At 34.9% G+C, this 25,076-nt stretch overlaps 1 protein-coding gene across 4 annotated transcripts in view; it reads right to left on the bottom strand.

Annotated features, from left to right (window-relative positions):
- DIAPH2 (diaphanous related formin 2) overlaps positions 1 to 25,076 on the bottom strand; it is a 174,010-nt gene that overhangs the window by 126,953 nt on the left and 21,981 nt on the right. For 3 of the 4 annotated variants that reach the window (XM_032195988.1, XM_032195986.1, XM_032195989.1), the window contains 13 exons: positions 23,156 to 23,176; positions 17,384 to 17,523; positions 16,236 to 16,310; positions 16,081 to 16,150; positions 15,272 to 15,408; positions 14,102 to 14,210; positions 11,917 to 12,027; positions 10,478 to 10,596; positions 9,974 to 10,090; positions 8,908 to 9,026; positions 7,431 to 7,495; positions 5,728 to 5,832; positions 2,812 to 3,369 (listed from right to left, as the gene is read on the bottom strand). In XM_032195988.1, coding sequence (XP_032051879.1) covers positions 2,812 to 3,369; positions 5,728 to 5,832; positions 7,431 to 7,495; positions 8,908 to 9,026; positions 9,974 to 10,090; positions 10,478 to 10,596; positions 11,917 to 12,027; positions 14,102 to 14,210; positions 15,272 to 15,408; positions 16,081 to 16,150; positions 16,236 to 16,310; positions 17,384 to 17,523; positions 23,156 to 23,176 — 1,746 coding nt within the window. The remainder of the gene's footprint in view (positions 1 to 2,811; positions 3,370 to 5,727; positions 5,833 to 7,430; positions 7,496 to 8,907; positions 9,027 to 9,973; positions 10,091 to 10,477; positions 10,597 to 11,916; positions 12,028 to 14,101; positions 14,211 to 15,271; positions 15,409 to 16,080; positions 16,151 to 16,235; positions 16,311 to 17,383; positions 17,524 to 23,155; positions 23,177 to 25,076) is intronic. The other variant, XM_032195987.1, reaches the window with a different exon arrangement.

Raw genomic sequence — 25,076 nt, forward strand, 5'->3', positions numbered from 1 at the left:
GATCTGGCATTTAGCCATGTTGAACCTCATCCCACTGGCCTCTGCCCATGATCCAACTTCTCCAGGATCCTCTGCTGGGCCTTCTTACCCTCCAGCACATCGATACTTCCCCTCACCATGGTGTTGTCTGAAAACTTACTGTGTGTGTACTCAATAGATGTTATACACAATTATGAAGTAACTCAAATTCCTCTCTTCGATGCAAAGAACAGTGGCTACACTGATCAAAGAGAAATTTTACAGAAATGTATATCTAATCATACATGTATACCCGTGTAACTTCTTCCACACCATCCCCCAACAAAGTTATGTTTCAACAAGTAACAATGGTCACATGTTGGCAAATCAGAAACTGTCCTTTTATTTCACTGTTCATGTAGATGCTTATATTTTAAGATTAAAAAAAAAAAAAAAGGTTTGCTTAAGTAATATAAATGGGCTATATGGTAAAAGTTCACATTCAGTGTAAGATAATGGTGCCCAAATATTTCACTTAAGCAGTCCCATAGCTCCTCCCAGTGGCCACAACCCTACCCTACCACAGAAATAATTTGAAATCAATGAATATTCCAGATCAATAACTTAAGCATCATTGCAACACAGATATCAACATTCTCTGAACATAAAACTAGATTAGACTTCAACAGCATGGAAGCTTTCTACATGAAATAGAATGCTTTTGGATAACTGGTAGTTGCAAACTACTTTAAAACTGTTCCTCAGTGTTTGTATATAGTTATGCAACTTGATGCAAAGTTACAATTCGTTGTTCACGCCTAATAGAATGATACTCCTTCTTTTCACCTCGATCATGACAGTTTTTCAGTCCACTTTGGCATGGATCAACAATACAAGCAACATTCTGCAGAAGAAAAATTCAGTGAGCATTCACTCACTGATCATACTCCATTGACTCAGAGCAAAGGACCAAAAGAGAAAGTAAGTAGTTACCTTCCACTATCTCTTGCTGTCATTACATAAATCCACCGAGCCTAGTACACATCCTCTGGAAGTTTTCATGGAAACAAATAATCTCACTCAGCAATGTGCAACCCAGGGACTTTTTCAAAAAGAACTGTTTGGAAACTAAATTAGCTTCATGGGTTGCTCATCTGCCAAACATCAAACAATTTCTGCCAAAAAATCTCATTTAAAAACTCACATACTACACCGTATCACCTATACTTGTAAAATAAATGGCAAGGGACATAAGCTTCACAATTCTACCAGTTAAATGACTCTACCAGCAATGACTCTACCAGTTAACTATTAAAACTGCATACTGCTAAATACAGTGCAGTAAAAACTTTAAACAAAACTGATACAATGTAACACCACTGCCTTTACTACCTTATGATAAGCTCTGCAATATCAGTGTAAACACCTGCCTTTCCCAGAGAAAGGCATTTATCTTAAAAACAGAGTTATGAAAGATGCTGCTGTTAAAGCATGCTTTCTAGTACAACTATCATTGACAGGTAAGGCAATGAAAATCAAATTTCCTTTAAAACTTACAGAACATATCACAGGAAGAAATATGTGAACACAAGCATTTGTTTCATTTCCTAATTAACGCTTTAATTTAAAATAAATTATTTATTCAGAGGACTAGTCTCAAAATAACACAACTTCACATCAAGACATCTGTCCTTACAAGAAAATTTTAGTGGTGTAGGTCTGTATACTTATCACAGCAAGTAAGGATGTTGCTTTTTACTAGGAACAATTCTTTCTCCAATGCCTTCCCAACAGTTTTTTGAGGGACTAGTCAAGTTCTTATGTTTCATGAAAGGCTTTTGAAAGGAAACTAGAAAAAAATACTATCAATGTTCCCATAATGGTTTCCTTCAAACTTTTTTTTTTTTTAAAGAAATTCCTAGAAAGCATAACCAAAGCACTGTGCTTTTGAGACAGTAGCAGACCTAAAATTACACATTCTGTAAGCCTGATCCACTTTCAACTTGCCCTCAAAAAAGCAAGCAAAAATATTTTTAATGTAAATACAAAATACACAATTTATGACTCCAACAGACTGCTTAATCCACAGCAGAAGAAAACAAAATCAGAGCTCTGCTTTGCAGTGTCTTCCAAAATACCGTTTAACTATTCACACCAGGTTTTACTGCATTTTATTGCTAGAGACTTAATTCCTGTAAGTTCATCTCCTTTCACAAAATCCTTTCTTATTACTCAGCCACAGCTACTTCAATTAAGTAAACACGGTGGTAGTCATCCCTTGACTCCAGATCCCTCTGTCAAGTGTCAGATTGCCAAGATTCATAAATGGCAATCTTCTCAACAGTTTTCTACCCAACTGTCAACTTCAAGATTCATTTCCCCAATCCTAAACACTAATAATCTTTTAACTAAATCAATCTACTGAAAATAGTAGTAACATGATTAAGTATACACTTAAACTACCTGATAACTTAAACCTACTTGAAACACATTTAACTTCTGAAGTTTTTACTTGGCAAATCAAGCATCAGTTACAGCTAAAGACATATAGAACTTAACTCTACAAAAATTACTAAAAAAATTTCAGATCTGCTAGCTACTCATATCCCCAGAATACAGGATGCTGAGTATTAAATACATTGAGTTTCCCCCATAAGATAAGGTGTCCTTGAAAACCAACACCAGCTGCATCACAACCAGTGCATTAGAAGTATTTTGGATAAAGGATTTAATGAATTCCCCAAGCTTCATGAGTACTATCAGCTACCTAATATAAACCCTGGCATTTCACCTTCTTCCTCAAAAGCCACTTTTTAATCAATGGGAGAAAAAAAACAAAACACTTCGTAATACCTTTGACCAGTTGATTCTCTTCATAGCGACCTCCAGCTTATATTTTTTCTTCTCCTTCATTCCATGTGGTAATGCTGGTATCACTGGAAAGGGAGCAAAAGGAACACCTCCAAGAGGTGGTGGCATAGGAGGCCCACCAAAAAGAGGTGGTGGAGGCGGCACTGCTGCACCAGGTAGCGGTGGTGGTGGAGGTGGCAGTGATCCACCAGGCAGTGGTGGTGGTGGAGGCGGCAATACTGCACCAGGCAATGGTGGTGGTGGCGGAGGTGTTAATCCTGTACCAGGCAGTGGCGGTGGTGGCGGAGGTATCGATGCTGCACCAGGCAGCGGCGGAGGAGGTGGCACTACTGCACTAGGCGGCAGCGGAGGTGGCACTGCTTGTGTACCAGGCAGCGGCGGCGGTGGTGGTGGTGGTGGTGGTGGTGGTGGAGGGGGTGGCACTGCTTCACCAGACAGTGGCGGAGGAGGAGGTGGTGCTGGAGGAGGAGGTGTCACGTTCTCAGTTGATATTGGAGGAAGTGGTGCTACTTCTGTCTGTTGACTTGTCAGGACTGGACCCTGAAATTTAAAAGAGCAATTCTTTTCATCTGGGGAGGGAAGGAGGTTTAATATAAACTGACTAGTCTACCTTGTAGTCTACTGTACCTCAATAAAATGAGAAATACCATGTACCATAAAACTACCAAGTAAACTGAATCACCTAGTATTTGTAAACAAATGGTTTCCATTTTCAAGACAATGTACTAGTAGCACTAACATTTAAGAGAACAACATATCAATTTATATCTAATCAATGAAATAAAATAATTTCCCCACTCAGGACATCCTGGAGAGCTGTGGCACAGATGGTAATAACCACACTTGATTTTAAGAACACTAAACTGCTGGTGGAAGGTTTTTGAATTAAATCACTGAAGCAGCTAGGGCAGTACAAGAGTTGTTGTAACTATCCTGACATCTTGTGTGGGCATGGGGGTGGGGAGTGAAACAATCATGTTTGGTTTTAAAACTGTCTGCACTTGGATAGGAAGGAAAAAAGAGCAATTGCAATATCCATTCCAATAAATTATTAGAGTGTCAAATTCACAGACAACTGTCTTTTAAAAATGGTTTAAAAACAGTTTCTGGAGATATGCACAAAATGCCACATGAGCTCATATTCTAAATCCTCTACATACTAAGGAATCTTTTGTTGCAAAATCATTACGTAATGCAGGCTTTTCATTTAATCTAATTTACATACTCTTTCCATACCTAATTATTTACTACTTCTAGTTTAATGAAACCAATTCCTGCCCGCCCCCCAAAAAAAAAAGTAAAATACCATGCTGAAAAAAACTGAGTGCACCTAGAAATAAATGCCATCACATTCTAAGCTAGTTGAGAATGTAAATGGGAAACATAACTCAAGAGAAAAAAAAAGGCATAGATATGACAAAGTTAAGATATATCACTTAATTGTACCACTATTAAGAATGAGCTGTAATGTCTAGATAATATGAACTGTGTTGGCAATGATATAGCTGGATTATTAACTGATTAGACTAAAAATAAATTATTGGCTTTGCTTAAAATGTGTTTCTTCGTCCCATGAACTATGCAAGTATACTATTATAACTGTAATGCAACAACTGGTGGAGAACTCATTAAAACTGATTGACAAATTTCAGTGTAACTGTCTTATAGAGATCTGTAACAAACATTAAAGTGGGTAGGAACGAGGCATGAGGCATCGAAAGAAGCGTTTGTGAAGGAAAAGGGCAATAGAAACCATAAGGTTTGTAACCACAAGTTACATGAATGATTTGCATTGAAAACCAGTGACACAATGTACAGTAATCCATCTGTTAAACACAATGTAACATGTTTATAGTAACAAGTAACAATGTAACAAGAAAGCCTGTGCTGTGAAAAGGCTTAGATTATTTGTCAGAAAACGACCAGCATGTTGACAGCAAAAAATGGCAACCAGGTTATAACACAACATATGCTGTTCCTCCTCTTCTAATACAAACAGGAAGACCACAGTTATTAAGGTACCCACAATTAGAAAAAGTGCAACAGGGAGGCCTTGGCTAATGCTCAAGGAATGGCAAATTAGCTAGAGTGAGGCAAAAGGATCAAACTATAACAACTGCTGGTTGCCAAAGGCCTGCCTAAAACTCCACTCAGCATTAAACAAGAATCACCCAATAGATGTAATGACAACTCAACACAGAGCATCTCTTGCTTTCCACCTCACAGGTGATCCTGGATAGATGATCTGGACATACAGTTTTGGTACCCGTGAGCAAAATTTATGAAGAAATAAATTCAAGTAAAATCAGCTTGGCTGAAATTATGTATCACCTTCCCCTTCCATGAGGTTTTGCATTTTTTGTTACATTTATCTCTGATACTGTATAAAACTACTTCAACATTATTTTAGAAAAGGCTATAGCCTGATATCTGGAGTTCAAAAAAAAGATTTATTATCAGACTTCACTTGCATGCACATTCTGAAAGGCATTTATGTTATGCATGCACAGCTATCATGATTTCTACCTTTGCTACTCAAATATAAAGCCTTCTGAAAAAAAAAAAAACAACACTTTCTGCAAAACATATAGAAGTAGTGATATTAAAGCATAAACAACAAGGAAAAAAACGTCAGGCTAAATTTAAACTTTTCATAGCCTAAATATTTTTTTTTCTCAATAAAACAGGTATCTATGACAGCTTTTAAACACACTGCTATTTGAAAAAGGCTACTTCCATTAAATAGCTTTAGTAGTTTACACTGCTTAAAAAACAAACCAATACAACTATAACATACATTTCAAATTCTACAGAAAGAACGTTCTCCAAGGCATTTTCCTCTTGATTCTGTAAAAACAGTTTTCAGTTGAAGAACTTAATGTAATTTAGTTTTATTACCTGTGTTCGTAGCTGTTTGATTTCTGTTTCAAGTTCTTTGATTTTCTCCTCTCGTTTCTGCAGTTCCACTTGTGCCTCCTGTCGAGCTGTGAACTCTTCATCAAACTGTAACAATTAATCATAATCACAAAAGTGTTTGTCCATACTAGATATTATAATTTCAGGAATTATTTGAACAATAACAAATATAGACAATGTACAAGTCAATGCACAAGTCAATGTACAAGGAGGCATCCAAGTAAGTCACTAATACTCTTGATGTCCCTATATAAAATGGAAAAGTCCTATTTATAATATTTAAGTATGACTGTGAAAAATTCTTATTCTATTTTCATCCTGCTACTGTTTGCTAGGCTTAATAAATTTTTAGCATATTCAAAAGCTTCTGTTAACTCACTCTTCCTCAGGACAAAACAACCAATCTCTAAGAACACATGTTGACTTGCAGCAACAAAGTACATTCTGATGCAGGATTCTGTACAGTAGCATTACAACAATTTGCCTTCTATAAAATTCAGGCACCATAACTGTACTAAAAATGAAACTCCATTTAACACTGAAGGAAGAAAAATTGACTGTTTCACCGATTTCTTTTGAAATTCTTATTACATTCAAAAAAAATATACTATACTCTGGTCTGCAAAAGGCTTTTTAGGCTAAATAGTAAACATTAAAATTTTGAATGTTTTAGTATACAACACTATGTACAGGTTTTAAGTAGTATTGCAGCCAATATAGTGCACTGAGCATTTCATATCATTGAACAGACTGTGTGATCAGCTGAGATTAACAAATTATCTATTAAATTCCTATATCTCCTAGATAATTTTAAAAGTAATTTGAGAAAACATTAATCAAGCTACTGTCAGCACAAATATGAACAGTGATAAAGCAGAAGGATAAGCATCAATTAATTCAGAAATACAAACATTTTTATTACAAGAAGAACACAGCTGGAATTCTACAAAATTATTTTAAAGGTCTAACCTCTTATGTTTCTGATAATATTTCAAGACTTCCCATAACTGAAAGGCTAAGTTATCAAGTCCCTAATAGAAGAGAACTGGACCAGAAGGAAGTAGTAGTTTGCAAAACAAGTTCTAAAATACCCTATAAGGCTCAAATGTGAGTAATACAGAAAGAAGCTATTCTTCCCCATAACATAATACTTCATCTTGGGCATTATAAGGAGCTAAAGCAGTATTTTCGTGTTAGCATCTCCATAGTTAGAGTTGACGCTTTTTGAAACATTGAACGACTCTGCCTTAGGTAAGTTTACTCAGGTTTGAAGCCAGCACTAGATGAAGAGCTAAGACAACTCCTTTCTTCTCCTCCACACCCCTCCGCTCCCCCACCTTTTAAAAAGCATTATTTAGTCATAGTTAAACACCTAAAGTGCAACATGTTTCAGGACAAAATATTAGCAAGTAGAAATCTTTTCCATCAGTTATCTACAGCAGATTGATGCAACTGAAAAATATTCACAGCTAATAGTAATCACCTGCTTTTGATTTTGGAGGAAGCTGGAATCTGAGCCTTGCACAGCAACACCCCCAGAGCTATTAATTGTGGAAGAACAGGACTCCTGCCTGTGAGATTCATTGTTTCCAAATTTCCACTAAGTTTCTACTGTGAAACAAGCCTACAGCGTTCTCGTCAGACTTCTGTTCCATAACTTAAAAAGAGTAGTGACAAGGACTTACTTTTCTGGAAAATTCTGCTGCCTTTTTTTCACTCTCTTCTACTTTAGCTTTGTCCACACATGCATCTGAAAGTTGAACACACAAAAGTCAGGTAAAACATCACAGCTCTAGGGTCCCTTCCAACCACAATTGCACCATGACATGAAAGCAAGAGACAAAAGATAAAATGAATTACTAGGCTGATCTGACCAAACATTTGTTGAATTATTTTGATGAGCAAAATCTGTGACTATGAAGAAAAAAAAAAAAAAAAAAAAAAAGCTGTGAGAAGACAACTACTATTTTTTTAAGATAAATAACTACAGCTGTTTTGTCTCTAACAGATTACAGTTTGTACATAATGATTTTTGCCCTTCTAGATTAACCTACTCCTAAGTATTAGGTGAAAAAGGACTCCTACACTAACATGAAGTAATGAAGTACTTCTGAGTTTTCAATTCAGAAAGCCTCCTTCTGAGGTAAGAAACCCAAAACTGAGCTGCTTCTCATTTTAGTAAAATTCAGAGGTGAAGACAATTTGGACAGGCTATAAAGCAGGTTTCTTCACTCAGTGGTACAAAATATTTCTATTGGTTTATAATGGATGGTAAAAAAATATACTTTTTATAAGTGAAGCAAACAAAATTAACAGTATTATAAGTAGGAACTGGCATGGATAGACAAACCAGTTATTCCCTTAACTACTAGATCAATGGAAAAGATTTTGAGGTAAGATTAAGTGACCAGGTTCCTAGTCATAACTAAATAAAATACAGATACACCTTTTTAGACGTGGAAGTTATTTTTTCAGAAAGCAGTTCTTCCCCACCCTTCCAACGCAACCTGTACAGCATCCTTTCTCACCTTCTTTTACCAAAAAAGCTTTTCCTAAATGAAGATGTTCTCAAAGAGTAACTACTTCCTTCTATGAAACATTTACTCCAGAGGAGTAAGTCTACGCAGTCTATTCCACCCATCTTAAGAAAAGCTTAAAGCAAAACTTTTAAATGCTGTTAACTGCCAGTTAATTGATACTGTATTTATTCAGCTGCTTCTTTCACAGATGACATAAAGAACTGCAGGACTGTGGATGTTCAACTGACTAGTTTAGCTTACTAAACCATCTCAAATGTCTGGAAAATATTCTTAGAATTAACCCTATAACAATTAAAAATTCATTAACAGTTAATGTTAATATAAATTTTGGTACTTGTTACAGACCTGAAATTCATAAAATTTATGATAAAAGCAATTTTTAGTTAGCAAGACTATCAGATTCAGATATATGTCAATATAACATTGGAGAATAAAACTTCATCTGTGTCATTTATTACGGGCTGCAGAGCTTAATCTGGCCTTTCCTACAAGTACACCTGTAACTTACACGCAGGTTTCTATAAAACTGAGAAAATTCACGCAAGGTTTTTAGACACCAGCACAGAAAGGAAAACATACACTTTAGTAAAACACAATGTAAGATTGCTTGTAGTATACAAACCAACAAGGTGAGTAAAATCCACATCCATTCTTCCTCTGCATTTAAAATCTGGGTCCATTCCACTAGAGTGCAATACTATCTGTGATACGCATTCTTCGATTATCTTGTAATACTGAGGTCTAACAAAGAACACATTTTACAAGACAACATGAACAATAATTTATGCAACAAGGAGTGGAAAATGGGGCAACTATAACTCCTAATATAAGAATTTTACATTTGCCAATAAAAGGATCAAGCCAAGTCTTACTTGCATGCTGGCTAATAAAGCACTATTACAACATTAACTACTTCAGTATTTTCAACATATGCTGCAGAAATTCTTTAGCACGTTATCAATACACTTGCAGAGTTATTTTACTGTTAAGTTAATCGATTGATATTCCTCTCTAAACAACTGTATCAGGGTCCTGTAACATTAGAGAATTTTGTGCTCAGAATTGTTAGTTGTAACCAGTGCAGGGTATTACACACCTCAATTCCACATAGCACTGAGTTTTCAAAGTAGGAAATGCTCAAGCCTGAACTTGCAATATTTCAAACTTCCCCAAAAAATTAAGAACTGAAGATTTCTCAGATTATATTTTACTTCTTAATTTCGTTTTGCACATCAATTGTTTTTATCATTAACTTACAGGAAAACATTTCCTGAAACAAAAAGCTATACGTAGTACTTCTACACTGCTAAGATACAACGAGGTGCACATACAGTAAAGAGAAGCTTAAAGAAGAAAGAAGATGCAGAGCATCATGAAAGACTTTTGAATTACTAGTTATACAACTAACGTAAGTTCATTGAAGCCCCAGAAACTATCAAACTCAACTGACGTGCTCAATAAATTAAAATATTAGGGGATGAGGGTGCTAGAGGAAGTAAGGCTCAAGTCTTTTAAACAAGTATTATATTTAATATGATCTTTATAAAATTAACACTGAGCAGAAAAACAAGCATCATGTAACATATCAGCTACAGAGCAAACTACTCGTAAATGATCATGAGCCACTCAATTTATTTTATTCTTCCCCTTAACACCTCCAAATATCAACCCTGACAGCTGACTCTTACCTGACATAGTAATCATTCCTGATGAGAAGGAAGTGTTGGAGAATCGACAACAAGTAGCCTTCAGAAGTAGTATCTTTTAACATATTGTACAATAGATGAAATACTTCATTCATATCAGTGCAAACATTGTTAAGGAAATGCAAGAATTAAAAATAAATAAATAAGAATAAAAAAATAATATTTTTTCTTACAACTTAGTTATCAAAACTAAGTTGTTATTTTATATTTTCATGTATCACAAGCCAGAGTTTAGTTTAGTAAAATTTAGTTTAGTTTAGTAAATGCTATTCACAACAAATTGAATTCCTAATTATTCACATTGAAATCACAAATATTAATACTAATTTTCTAAGTAAGTTTTTAACAAAAACAAGTGGAATGAGATGTGCTTGAGCAAGTCCCTGCAAAATATGCAACTGCGACAAATCAATTGCATGTAAAGCTTTCTACCTTTCATTTAATAGTTATTAAACAATGTAATAACACCATTTCTACAAAGGATATTCCATTTCAGCTCTGATATCATTGAGACGATGTGACAGTTCAATCAAGTCTTCGTCTTTGTTCTCATCAAACACTTTCAACTGAATATCAAGCTCTTCATTCTCCTTATCTTTCAAGGCCTGTTGTTCAAGACAGTGCATTTTAATTCTGCCTTTTGTTTCCTAAAGCAAGAATTCCACCACCACCACTCCTACCCCTACAAAGTTTACATCACAGCAAAATCTAAGACGTAAAACTTAGGAGCAGAAAATACATCTTTTAAAGAGGAAAAAGTTGTAACTCAGAGATTTTTTAAATTTTATTGTACGGTTGAGGAAAAATTAAGGCATAATATCAGCCAGTAAGGCAGAACAATAAGCCAGGATCAGATGTAGGCTATAGAAATATGAAACTTTCTGACTGAGTTTTATTTTCTTTATGGAACACAGTTGACAGTTCAGACCTCATGTCAAAGCACATGAGGTAAATTTCCAAGCATTAATAAAAGTGAATGTAAAAAACCTAAACAAGTGTAAAAGACATATTAAAAAACTTTTAAAAGTTATTCTACAATACAGCATGACAAATATCTGTGGTACATTGAGAAACATTTACAAGTAAAACAGAGAAGAAAAAAATTAGTATTTTGAGTTAGGAAAAAAATGGTTTTCTTGAAATAACACAAATACTTGAGAGACAGGTTTAACTTCCTACTGGGCAAATCATAAAAAAACAAACAAAAAAAAAAAAAACAATGCAAAAACCATTAGTGTGAACGTACTTCATGCTCTAAATGAAAATTTGCCTGGAGTTGTCATAACTTGATACATACAAACTAAATGCTAAGTATGTGTTTCTACTTTTGTTGTTGTTTATGTATTCTGATTCTAATGTTTGAAAACCAGAGAAGCATACTATGAATACTCAGAGCATGAGACAGAACTATGGATCCTCCCGAATTTTTCTTATTTCAGAATTGCTCTGCACACCAGTTTCTTGAAAAATAACCCATTCTACCATGTTTTCTATCATGATTTATTATAATTCAGTTCATTTGACACCCCACTTACCCCCCAGTTCTTAAGTTCTAGAAGCATTTATTAATCATGTAAAGACTAATTTTCAGTAGCTGTTAAAATACGCACATACACAAAGAGCTCTTTAGGCTTTCAGAAGCTCTATAACAAATGAAGACTGCATGATCACATTCAAGTACAAACATGATATAAAACCTATGTACCCTAAAAAAATAGACATATAAGTATCAGTAACCTTTTCAAAGCAAAAAATACAGTTGCATGAATTCACACAAATATAAACAGGTATGTCATAATTTCTCACATCTCCTGCATGCCTTTAGAATATATAAACAACAACATGTCAATGAAGTGATCTGTTATTCTTCAACAATCTCAGGTAACAGGCTATCATCAATTCCAATCAATATACAAACTACGTACAGGCAATATTTTCTTCAGGCCACAGCGTAAAAACTCATTTCTCAAGTGTATCCTGAAATCAAGTTCTTCTGGAGATGTAACAAGGGCATTGATGAGCTGCATGCAGGCTACCTGTTATTGGAAATACAGGAAAAAAAGCTTTTAGTACGCATGCAAATGAAAATAAATACTTATTGTCTTCAACTATTTCAGTTTACTCTGTAAAAAACAAGTATCAAGAGATTGATATTATTCATTACATTGTACGCAGACAACAGTTTGACTGACTTATGCTAGTCAAACATCAAATACTGTCCTGCTTTCATATTATGAGTACTTCTGCTACTTCAACATGGTATCAGGTGTAAAGGATTAAACTTCATTTCAGAAAGTTATTACAACACTACAGTTCCACACTGCAAGTCCTCTTCTTCCTTGGTACATACTAATTTGAAAACAACCTGTTGTTTTTTTACAGTACTCAGAAATTATGTGAAAAAAACACACACTAAATATTTTGCATCAGCAGGTGTCTTTTCTACTCCTGCACCTCATTTTTGCAAAATGCCTGAAGTTTCAGACTGTGGGCCTAATGCTTTAATTGAACAGCTGTGCACTTGAATTAATTTTAAAACAGGTACACAGTATCATAATGCCAAAGTGCTGACACATTATAAGACAAAAACAGTACTCCAGGGAAATACCATGTTTAGAAAGAACTGTTAACTGCAAATAGAAGTAGCATTAGAGTAGACATAAATAAACAAACAATGGCTTCAGAGAAAAAATCAGATAAATACACCCTTCTAATTTTAATTACATTCACTATTTAGTTTTAATGGAACATCCTATGGAGCCTTAATTTCTATTAAAACACTTTCAAAGACACTCCCTTTATATAGCTGTTTCATCTGATAATGTAGTATCATCACATTTGCTTCAATAATTCGTACGTTACCACCAAGACATAACTTAACAAGCCAAAAGTACAAGTCCAATCAGAAATTAATAGAGAGAAAAGGTGCCATCTGCTGTGATTGCTTTTGCCAGAAGAGATGTTGGCCTAATGACTTGTGCCATACATTACAAGTGAAGAACAGTTTTGCCAGAAACAAGTTAATGAGTCTTACGATTGTATATTTATTGAAGTATAAATGTAGTTCGGGGGTGTTTTTTCATTCGGAGGGTGTTTTGTTTTGCGTGGTGTTTTTTGTTTTGCTTTTAAATCAACAAGGTCAAGGTTGGAGGTATCAAAATGAATTTCTTTTGTGATAACATTACTATTCATTTAACAAGCAAGCTTAAGATGCAATCTCATTACATAGTATCAAAACAAAGGCAACCAACCATTTCAGTTAAAAGTGCTTTCAAAACGTTAACATGTTTATTAGTAGTAGAAAGATAAACGTCAATCTCCATTTCATCTTTGGCTTTCAGGAACACCCACCCACGTTCATGGTAGCTAGCATTTGTCAAGCATTTCCACCTACATTTCATAGTTATTCTAAATTATTAGTATTATGAAGTAATTTGCTTATTTATGACAACATGATTAAAAACCCTGAGGGAAAAAAAATAGTAAGTATATTTCATGACTTACTTCTCCAAGACTGTACCTTTAAACAATAGAAATTGCTTTAACTGAGACTCCAGTACAATTGAGTAGCATATGGGTTTCTCCCTATCACAAACTAGACAAAATTTTATGCTATTTCTGCCAAAGAGCTTTAAATTCCATACTTTTGAGTGACCTAACCTTTAATATTGCACTTTACCAAAAAGATTTGCTGGGTAGATATTTTCAAAATTGACAAATTTCAAAACAGAATACAAACTCCATTTTGTGGATACTATGACCAAATTTCTTCTAAGAAATAAGTTTTACCCAAGTTCATACAGCACTGCTTGAAAGCAGATGTCATCTATAGAAACTTGCTGAACACCTAATCAGCTCCAAAACATGAGTTTCAGATACTAAATTAAGACTCCTGTAGGTGACATATATGATCTCATAATGGATAAAGGGATCCCTTCCATGCAAAATTCTAGTATCAGCAGGTCTTTTCTATTTTTCCTATTTTAGTAAACTGGAGTAATAGTAGTAAGTAGTTTTCACTGGTAAATTAAAGATTGTTAAATGGTACACAGTCTTTTAGTATTTCAGATTTCTTAACTATTGGTAAGCATATAAAAAACGTAAACCCACCTGCAGTTGTAAGAATTCATGATTCTCCAGTCCTTCAACAATCTGAGAAAAGCGTTCTCTATTGTTCCTCTCAGCAGCAGTTGTTATAGCTCCTAAAAGCTTGTCCAGCCTAAGAGAAAGATGAACTGTCAAAACGTATACAACTCCCAGCACTGTCATTTTAAAGATTTGTAGTCTTTATTTATGCAATGCAAGATTTTAGTGCAGTTGCAGATAATCTGAAAGCATTTATCTGCATTTATCTACATTCATCTACATACAGTTGAAAACAAGCCAAGAATCAAGCATTAAAATATATACATGTTTAATGACATACCTATGTAAAGTTGAAAAAAAATCAAGAACTATGTGCTAAAATATCTACAAGATTAATGTTGAACTATAAAAGGTGAATAGATCTCTAAACAGTTGTGACATTCAGCTAAGAAAGAAGACATGGCGAAAAAAATTACTGCCTTTGCAAACTGCGCAAAGTACTACCAGAAATGTTTAATGCTAGAATTCCCAAATAACCTGTCTTTTCAGAACCCTTATGTAGTGAATAGGCAAAAACAGTCTGAAGACAAAATTCACCATTTTTTATGTTCAGTAAACATATGCCAAATGATTATCTTTATTTTACAAAGACAGTGGACATACCTTAACATGTGATGCCAAACTAGTCAACTTCAAAAAATCATCAGTTCATCTCCCCTCCTCAGATGCTGATGTCCTAATTGAATTCCTCCCAGTAATGGGACCAGTTGTGCCCCACGGTAACAATTTTAAACACTCTAAATCTGACAGCTTTCCTTGTGGCAATTAGAAGCTTGCTATTCCGTAACATTCTTCTCAGGGATATATGAAATAATCTATGCTTTGTTTTGTTTCGTGTTTTTTTTTTTTAGCAGATATTTATGAATGTTGATGGCTTAAGTCATCTCTTCTCTACAGTACACCATTATATCTTTTTCAGACATTTTTTCGGGTCATGTTTTGTAAATTTATTTGCTTTTCTCCAATTTAATGCATCAGAACAGGTGAAAGTCTCTTCTCATTTAAAATACAAGTAGCACTAATAAAGTAATGGCATAACAGATTACAATTACATATACAACTTCTCACCTGTGTCATAGCTGAGAACGCAAGAGCATTCAGAAAAAAGAATTTTTCTTTTAATGTCTTACTTACATATTATCCTCTCCAACGATGCAAAGAGCAGAAAGTATTTTTACTGTTTCTGTCATCATGTGTGGCTGCCTTGGATCAATTGCTCTTGATAACAGTAAGAGACTTCTTTCATCTCCTAGAATCCTTTGCAATCCGTACTTAACAAAACAGAAAACTTACAGTGAAAATAAAATATTGGCCTCAAATTCTCATAATCATTGGATTTCAGAACCTTAGGCACCTTCAGACACATGCACATGTTCCATATGAAACTTGGTAACATTCTACTAAAACTATTACTGCTTGGAGATGGAAGTCAGACTCCCAGTTTTATATTTGATTTTTTTTTTTTTTTCCAGGAAAACAAAATTCAGTTCCTAAAAAAGATAGCCAACCTTGTAAAATTAGGTATCAGTTCGTATTTTTTATCTGAACTACCTCAACAGCATGAAGAGTTAGTTGTTATATTTCCACCTGTCCCACCCTACCCCGTAACAGCCCCTGGGCAAGTCAAAGCACACATGCACACACACACTAAATCATAGAAGTCAAAAACTAAGCTCATTTTTATTGTATACTTGTAAAAGAGCTGAAATAGGGTAGGTCAAAAAAAACTTATATTGGCATTTATTGAATTTATTTTTTTTAATTTTCATCAAGTACAAGTAAGTTGGCAAAAAGTTATATTACCTTAAGACCTACATTTTAAGAGTCTGCTAACAAAAGATATATGAAATTTCCTTGCTTTTCTAAGATTCAACATGCGACATTCATCTTGAAATCAAAAAACTACCATACCAGAAGTTATCTGCATTTTAAATATTTCTTACTTTATTGTTCATAAATGCTTTGAGGCACTGGATAAGTTTATGTTGATTCTTCTTATCAATATTTTCTTGCCTTGAAAGGAAAAAAGAAAACAACATAAGTACAATCTTCATGTGCTACCCCATCTCCCCCCTCTTCAAGTGATTTGAGTCCTTACTGTTTCTTGTCCAGAAGCCTTTCCAACACATCCAACATAAGTCCAAGACCTTCGTGTCCAAAATTGTTAACCCAGCTGGAAAAGGGAGGGAAAATGCTTCTAATTATTTCTTAATCAAACCTTAAGCTTACAAAGCTATGTCTCCAGTACTGCTCTCTTCAGGCACACTACTGTAAGTCTCACTTTCCAAGAAGATCTGATCAACAAGACCAATGCTTACTTCCAGAAATTAGACTTTATTAAGAACCATCAGAAAACTCAAGAAACTATTGCAGACAATTGTAGGCAACTCATTTATCCTTTTACATTGTGCTGAGAACTATGTTTTGGTGCCAATAAGCATGCGGCTGGGTGTTTCACAGGAAGTGACTAATGGGAAAGAATCCCACATTCACACAAATTCTCTTAATCCTCAAAGTTATATCTGCCTACACCTCTGTGTATCCTCATGCAAAAACTCACTTTGAATAAAACATTCAGAAACTTCCAATCCTCTGGAAGGCAGTAACCCATGCCACTGCAAGATCTTTAAAAAAAGTTCCGTAAAACTGAGTAAGAAGTTTGTTTGAAAACAAAAAGCAACAGTAACAATAATAATCATCATCTTTTATCACTTAACTAGCAGTTAAGCTATGATTCTGCCACAATAGAAATGTGGAAAACGGTTTTGGAAACATCTCATTACAGATGTGCACTGTTTTAATAACTTCCCTCACAAAATATTTGTTTCAGAAAAAAAAAAAAAACAGATTTGGTTTACATAGTTCATACTAAGAACAAAGTTTCATGTATAAACTAAAACAGCCTTAGGCAACCTGTTGGAGCTAGTCTGAATGCAGCTGTTGTACCATTCACATCCAGAGTAGGAACAGAATAAATCATTACAATCAATACAAATTTCGTCCTCAAATTGCAAGGTGCAGACAATATTTTGATATTCAATCATCCTATTTGATATCAATGTGTTATTGACTACTGATGTAAAATGAATTCCCACCTTTAAAAGAAGGGATCTCAGAACTTTCAAAACCAACCCTTTTTAAAGCGTTAATGTAAAGGCTCTGGCAAAAACAAAAATAAAAACCCAACACTACTTTGCACCGATAAAGAAAAACAGCATGATGAAAACCAAAGCAGAAGTTACTTACCTGACTGGATTGCTGGTTAGAGACACTCTCAAAGACTCTAGACAATTGAGAAGCTTTTCCTCTGCAATTCCGGATCGCAATTCATGAATATATTCTTGTGAGGACAGTGTGGATTCATGCTTGCTGTTTTTCAGTCCACCCTATCACAGAAGAGAGAATGCTGCTTAACGGTATATAGATTATTGTAGCATGTAAGTAGATGGTAACACATAAGCATGTCAGTATTTCCACATGATTTTTAATATCGCTGTTTTCCCTGTAGAACTATTAAAGACACCTGACCGATTTTCGAAAAATGTTTAACAGGTTGGATTTTGTATCACAAGGGTAAACATATTTCTGGCATCTTTTTCACTTCCTTGAAAAAAGTCCATGTACCACATGTTGGATATAAAAACCTACTCCCATATTTCAATTGTATTAGCATATTTGACTGCTTAAGACAATCTCATTTAGCATTTGCTTCACAATACTGCATTAGAAACCACCATAAACATATGCACTCCAAGCCCCTACAGTTGTTGTTACGCTTCTCTTATCATTCTCTCTTTACCTGTCTTCAATATTTATTTTTACAGCTGCATTACCATATCCTGACACTCAAATTCTCTCTTCTGCAGAAAGAATAGGAGGTTAAGCCACTGAAGATGACATTGAAAAGGAGCTGGTAAAAAACCCACTGACTATTAAATTGGTGTTTTCACAACCATGCAAATACATGGCTCAATGATTTCTTGTAGCAGAACTCCCTGCTTGGTCACTAACAGATCCCTAGAGGAACTTATTTGTTATGAAACAGAAGAATGATGTAGAAGATTTCACAAAGAGCTCATCTCCCTGCTATAGTGCCCATTTTGAAGAATAACCATGTACAAAGGTGTTTCAGTATACCTTTCAGTATATCTGTTACTCAGTTTTTAGAGCTGTATCATTCCAAACCATGAACAGTGCTCAAAACATTTTACCAAAAGGTGCAAATAACCCTTTGCAGAGCTCTGATCAGCTGTAGAAAAGTAGGCTTATCTTCAAAGTGTGGTTGTTAAAGCTCCTTACCTCTCTACAGTTGAAGAGAACCTGATAAAGTTGTGTCATGAGTGTAAAGGCAATATTAAAAATGTCTGACCCAAAAGAGGATTTACATGTATTTGGTTTTACTTGAATCAGGAAGTTCAAATGCTGTAACCTTCCACTTGTGCCTCCTTCAGAAAGCTACACATTTGATTAAGTTTGCTTTGCTTTATTTAAATTCTTAACATTCATTTTCCAACAATGACACTAAATATGGCTGTTGACAAAATAATGCCTTTTCTACATTAAAGTTAATGATTATGACCTACATATATCCCAATGTTAATTCATATAACAACTATTAAAATGTTCGCAGTATATATTCAAATATACACAACATCAACAGAACAACAATCTGACAGGGACTGTGAATGTATTAAGACAAGAGTGCTCTCAAGCCTGTGTCAGCTTTGGAGATGTGGACGTGAATAGTGCCTTTAGCTAGACAATGCATGCCAGTTACACATAAAAGGACTAGGAGAGCAAAGAAGATGAGAAATAGCATATAAAGGAACGATAGTCTGGCAATATCAACTTTCTAAACAAAGAAATGCCGTTATGCAAAACATACACTTGGCTTTAAATCAAGGAAGCATATTAGTACTACGTATTAAAAAATCATAATAGTACTGCAAAATCATTATTCTCAAAGTCCATAATGTAAAGAAGTGGAAGACAGGAACAGCTTCATGCTGTTCACTGTTTTGGAAGGAAACCTGGAAAAGATTATGTGCGTTACTATCACTATCTGCATTGTACTACATGCAGTTTTTGTCATCAAGCCAAAAAAATATAGAGAGAGATAATGGAAGCTTCAATCATATGTCTTTACATATTAAGTTAAACCCTAAAAAAGCACTCCAAAATGCAAGACATATTTGGTTTTCAAAAGGTGATTTCCTGTGTCTAGCCCTTTTACTGTAGCTTGCTGTAAACTCCAAAGAAGTACCTACACAGATGAGGCATTTAAGACTTTTTTGTGATGTTTTCTTTTATATGTAAACTTAGCGTGCTCTTGCTGCCTCTCTTTCATAGGCACTTAGGACATTACTGAAGATCCTCTATTTCCTTGCTTCCGTAAAACTCAAGATTCCTTCAAAAACAGGTAAAATTTATGAACAGGTGAAAAGTTACAGGAATTGGAAGTATGATCTCCTAAGCCTTCTTATCATGTTTTATGGAACAGGTGTACTTCTCCATTGCTGGCATAACTAAGCACCTTTAACTGCATGACAGTAAGAAACCACCTCAGCTTCCTTCCCCCCAACCCTTCAAAAACAGATTATCACTTAAAGTGGCTCAAAAAATCCATTCTCAAAGCCTTTTATCCAAGTACTCTAAATCATACTAGAGAATTCTCAGCTTCTTAACAGGATTACTTCGTTGTTTTCTGCAAGCAATTCGTCAGTCTCATTCCACTCTTCTTTCCTCTAACCACGCTAAACTCAAGTGCTACAACCAAGTGCTATTTCTTTTGTTTCTCTATTAAAAGTTTTATTTGAATGCTATATTTAAGTACTGCTATGCCTTTACATGGTTCAGATTTTAATATATATATTTCAGTTATTCTGAAAGCACAGCCTAGAAAAAAATGAAATACAAGGTCACAGTTAAGTATAGGCTTTGTGTGAGAGCTTCTGGTAAGACTGAAGGCAAAAGTACAAAGGGATGTAGATGGCTAGATCCCACACTAGAACTTTCAGAGATTAAATCGAGTATAAGATGAAAGATCTTAGAAGTAACTTTACAAGCAGTCACCTCAGTATTACAACTAAGGTATATAATTATTCATCTATGATCACTCAAACGAAAGCTTGGACCACACATTTAAAATCATTCTCTCAGGAAGTCAGAAGTTAAGTTTAAGGAAAAAAATAAGCTTAAGGAAACTGGGAAGTCTCACCAGAAACTTGTATGAAAGAAAACCCAGCTTGCTTTCTCAAGAAGAAGGTTAAATCTAATGAAATCACACATTTCAAGTTTTAAGGGACAACAGTAACAAGACAGATACCTTACAGCACAGAACATAACAAAAAATCAACTGAAGTATGGCTTTCTCTCTACATGTTTAATTATTCCCTAGAAAAACAGACAATAATTAAATATTTTAAATATTTCTATTTTCAGTTTCTTATTCTATGTTGGCTACTGGTGCTAGACAATAAATTCTTCCCCCAGTAATTTAGTAAATGTCAAAAGGGTCTTCCAAAGTGCCCATCTTTAGTGCCCATGCTACTAAGGTTTTATTGCCAGAGGAGGCCTGGAAACAAGGTTAGAAGCCAATATCTAACAAAACAAGAACAGAAAAAGCATTTTTACCTTCATGAGGAATATGCCAGTATTCTCTCTACTCTGTGCTGAAGAACTATGAAGCACCCCTACACCAAACAGATGGGCTGCAACAGTTAAAATACGAGACCAGAAAAATCTGTACAAGCTGCTCGTCTTTGAGGCACCAGACGGATTAAAATCTCACTGGTTTGAGGCTAAAGCTGAGTTCGTCAGCTGAAGAAGTTTTAACTATGTTGCTTCCAATAAACAGGCATTTTTTACTTCAGGGAGAATGCTGGTAGCCAGTACATTGACTAGAAATCTCACAATATCATAAGTGGTCACTTCTTTCCAATTCACTGTACCTGTTACAGAAACAGCTGGTACCAGAACACTTATTAATGAAGTCGAAGTAGTAGCTTGTATTCCATCCCCATCACCTCACATTAAATGACTGAACTGAAGAGTTTTTGTATACCGTCTATTAATGCAATTCTGTTGCTACGTCAAACAAATGAACAACTACATTTTAATTAGAGCATAACAAGAAAGGCAGATAAGACAATGGAGGTGGTGCTCAGAGACCTTTTAAATTCTACATACTTGCAGCACATTTTACTCAGAAAAGCAGTGCCCTTGTTCAAGCTATGAGTAAAAATGTTGTATCATCTCCTGTACTAGAAAACGAAACTCTATTTAGCACCTATCCCTTAGACACTAGCCAGACTTGCTAGCTCAACCCAACAAAAACAGAACCTAGTTCTATGTCAGATATCTATGTCAGCGTCTTACAGTTAAGCATAGTTGTGCCATTTCAATGCAGTTATCTCTGCCTTTAAAAGGCATGAAAGGTTGCTAAATGGGCAGCTCAAATGACAAGCAGGCACCAATGTTTGATGTCCCAAATAAAACTCAAATAAATTAAAGTTCCAGGTTTTCCAGGAACAAGCAAACCTCCTCTACAACTGTACTATACTCCGACAGTATCAGCATCAACGGCATGAGCAGTTCTCTTCCTTTCTAACCATAAAATCTGTAGCTTTTCAGAAAAGTAACTACATATAATATATACAAGTTTCAAACTTTTTGTAAACGAAGTGAACAAGATAGTTGTCAGTCACCCAGAAGGCTCAGTCTGCCTGGAGGCATGCTTGGGGAGCAGCAGGTGGATTTATTTTGTTGTGTGTTTATTTTTTGTTTATTTATCATTCTCCTTCTCAGAGTACAACACCAGTGCTGTCAGATGCACTCAATTTCCAACTGATGAATCCGATAAAAAACAAACACTGAGAATAAGCACAACATGCATTCTTTAAGCCATTATATGTGTGCATAAGCCATGCTTTAAGAAGGGCATTTCTTATTTCCCTAGTTACTTGTGCAAAAACATGCTTTTAATGCATAACTATTAATTCACATTCTAACGGAGAAAAAGAAAAGGCATGCAGAAAATGACATTCTGGTATATTCTATTCTGCATATCCCAATTTCCTTTATAAAATCTCTTCACAAAGCAGCTGTTCAGAACAATTCATATTACAAGGAAATTACATGGGAGCAGCAATTATTTGAAACTAGTTTGAATGCATGTTAATAACCTTTGAGGTAATGATTTTTATGGTGTTGTTTTTGTTTGTTTATTTTAACTACAAAATAGAAACATTGAATATGACCTAAGTAGTAAACCTTGCAATAAAAAAAATATAATAAATAAATAAAAAGCCTGCTTGGCTACAATTAAAGGCCACCCATAACTAAAGAGAACATCTTTACTTTCAAGCATTCTTTAAATTGTAAATGTAATTATTCCCAGAAAGTCATTTTGATCCTTTTTCCTGGATTTAGTCCTGATAAAAGAAGTATCAAATACTTGTTTTAAGAAGTTAAATACCAATAAATTCAACCATGACAATATAAAACACAACCAAGAACCTACTAATGCAATAGCTATGCTGCCTATACTACTTAATTGACCTTTCTGAATCCTGTGTTAATCCTATTTACCCTGATATCCAGGAGCTGACATTTTCACAGTGAACTATGAATGTTAACAACGTAACAAAAATCTGCATCTAAACAGAATGAAAGAAGTCAAAGACTAATTTCAAGTTTCAGTTGATTGCCTTCAATACAAAAACACAACAAGCCTAAACTGTATTGGTTGCTCATGATGAGCAGATGAATTCTCAGAGTTGCAAGTCTCTTGAAATAGATCCCTAAAAATTAAAATAAATCCCTTGGAGTAATAAATAATTTTATAGCGGTAAGTTAAGTCCGGCTGTGGTCAGAAATAATTATTCTGATGAAGTAAGGATGCATTTATGCCCATGGAACTTTTAAATCCATGAAGAATGTCTAAATTATTCTAACCTACTCTCTAGAAACCAAAACGTATTTATAATAAGAAAACAAAACTATCATGTTCATACTCACCGGAACTTTACTTCCGACTATCTGCATGCAGTGGTCAGCCAAGAGAGGTTATTGTGTGAAAAAGATAATAATAATAATACATAAATAAACACAGCAAAGTACTTAGTAGGATGTAGCATCACACAATTTTTTTCAATTTAATCATTAGTAATAGTTACACTCTTATTATTTGGTCAAAATGCTTAAGAGTTACATTTTCTCAACAGGAAAACAAGTTCTACTGTAAGAGAAAGAACTTGAAATTGTTATGTTCCACTGCTGAATCATCAGTATCTCACACATTTACAAATAGCTAAATGTCTAGCCTGACATCTACCTCTGGAGAGATTAAGAGAGATGCCATATTGTTAAAATTAACAGGTCAGGCACTGTAAAAGTGAAAAGAAACTAAAAAGAAGACACTGAGAAAACTACAGAAAAAAAATAACGTCATACTGATTTTCTTGTTTTTACAAAAAATCATTTACCACAGTACTTTTTTATCTATTTAGATGATGTCATCATTGTATTTAATTAGATTTTCATAATCAAAAACATAGCCTAGCATTATAAATCTAACTCATACTTCAGAAAATCTCCTGCCATTTTTCTTTAACTGTTCAGTATGGATGCTTTTACATGGGTGATTAACCAGTGATTTACAGACTGATATTTTCTCTTTTTCACCATCGAACAGGAAGTCTGCATATTCATGAACAGCAAGTTGACTTCACACTGGATCAACACTTGACAAAAAGGCAACACACCTCTGCCCTGTTCCACCAGTTTGCGTAAATGACCATGATCCTGTAAGAAACAGTACTATGGACTTCTACGTAAACATTATAGGTCTTTTCTTGTCAGCTATTTTCTACAATCTGAAAGCAGCCTTTCTAATTGAATATCCATGTTTATCTGATCGATAGCCTGAGACGGTATGATTTTCTTCCAATATCTGAATTTGACAGTATCTGTTCAGCATCTGCCTGCTTTGTTTCCTACTTTTATCTTTTCCGTTACTCTTTTAGGAACTCTTTCAGAAGACAGAGTCCTCTCAAGTCTTTCACAATTACCTCTTTTCTTCTCTTACTGACAAAGCTTCCTCCAGAAGCACAAGATGCAACTGTCATCACCAGTCAGGCAATCTTTCTTCCTAATTTACAGCCTTCTCTCACCAATGTTCAAGTAATTCGATACGACATAAGATGTCACTAAGATCAGTTCTGAAAAAGAATTCTGAGCCTTCACCATTTCCCAATTACCATTTCCATGGTCAACAATGCATCTCTACAAATGAGAGAAGAAATCAGAAGCCCAGATAATTACTTCATATCAAAGGATCCAGCTTATTTGCTTCCATCTTTCCTCTGTCCCCCAAGAAAAAGGAAAGCTTTTTTTCATCCATTAAAAATCAAGGATTCTCACTCAGAACTCTGAGGACAGCACAGTGTTTCAGAAAAGCATGGCCAACAAGCTGCACATGGCACGCAGGGCAAAGAATATGAAGTACCGATTTTTAAGTTGGTTAAGACAACATGAGCAAATGAGAGTGATACTTCAGATGAATGGAGAGATCTCAAAGGCTCAAACTAAAATGACCATAGATAGAACTGGAAAAAAAGTTGCATCAACTGGCCAGTGTGTTTCATGAGCAATGAGCTCTAAGCATAAGAAAAGGCCGAAGTATCTTCAGTACAGAAAAGAAGATAAATGAACAGTTATCTGTGACGAAAGAAAGGGAGAAAATTTTAAGTAACATCATTTTTTATGCAGTCAGCATTTTCATGGAAGACAAAGCTGAGGACAGCCTGAGGAAAAGAAAGCTTGCCAAGTCAAGATGTGGTAAAAATTGGTTAGGGCTTGAATTCAACTAAGTCAAATTAGTTGACTTAGAATTAGAACTAAGTCTGTTCAGCCAAACAGAAGATTCAATTAACAATGA

This window comes from Aythya fuligula, chromosome 13 (assembly GCF_009819795.1).
Source record: "Aythya fuligula isolate bAytFul2 chromosome 13, bAytFul2.pri, whole genome shotgun sequence".
Classification (NCBI taxonomy): Eukaryota; Metazoa; Chordata; class Aves; order Anseriformes; family Anatidae; genus Aythya; species Aythya fuligula.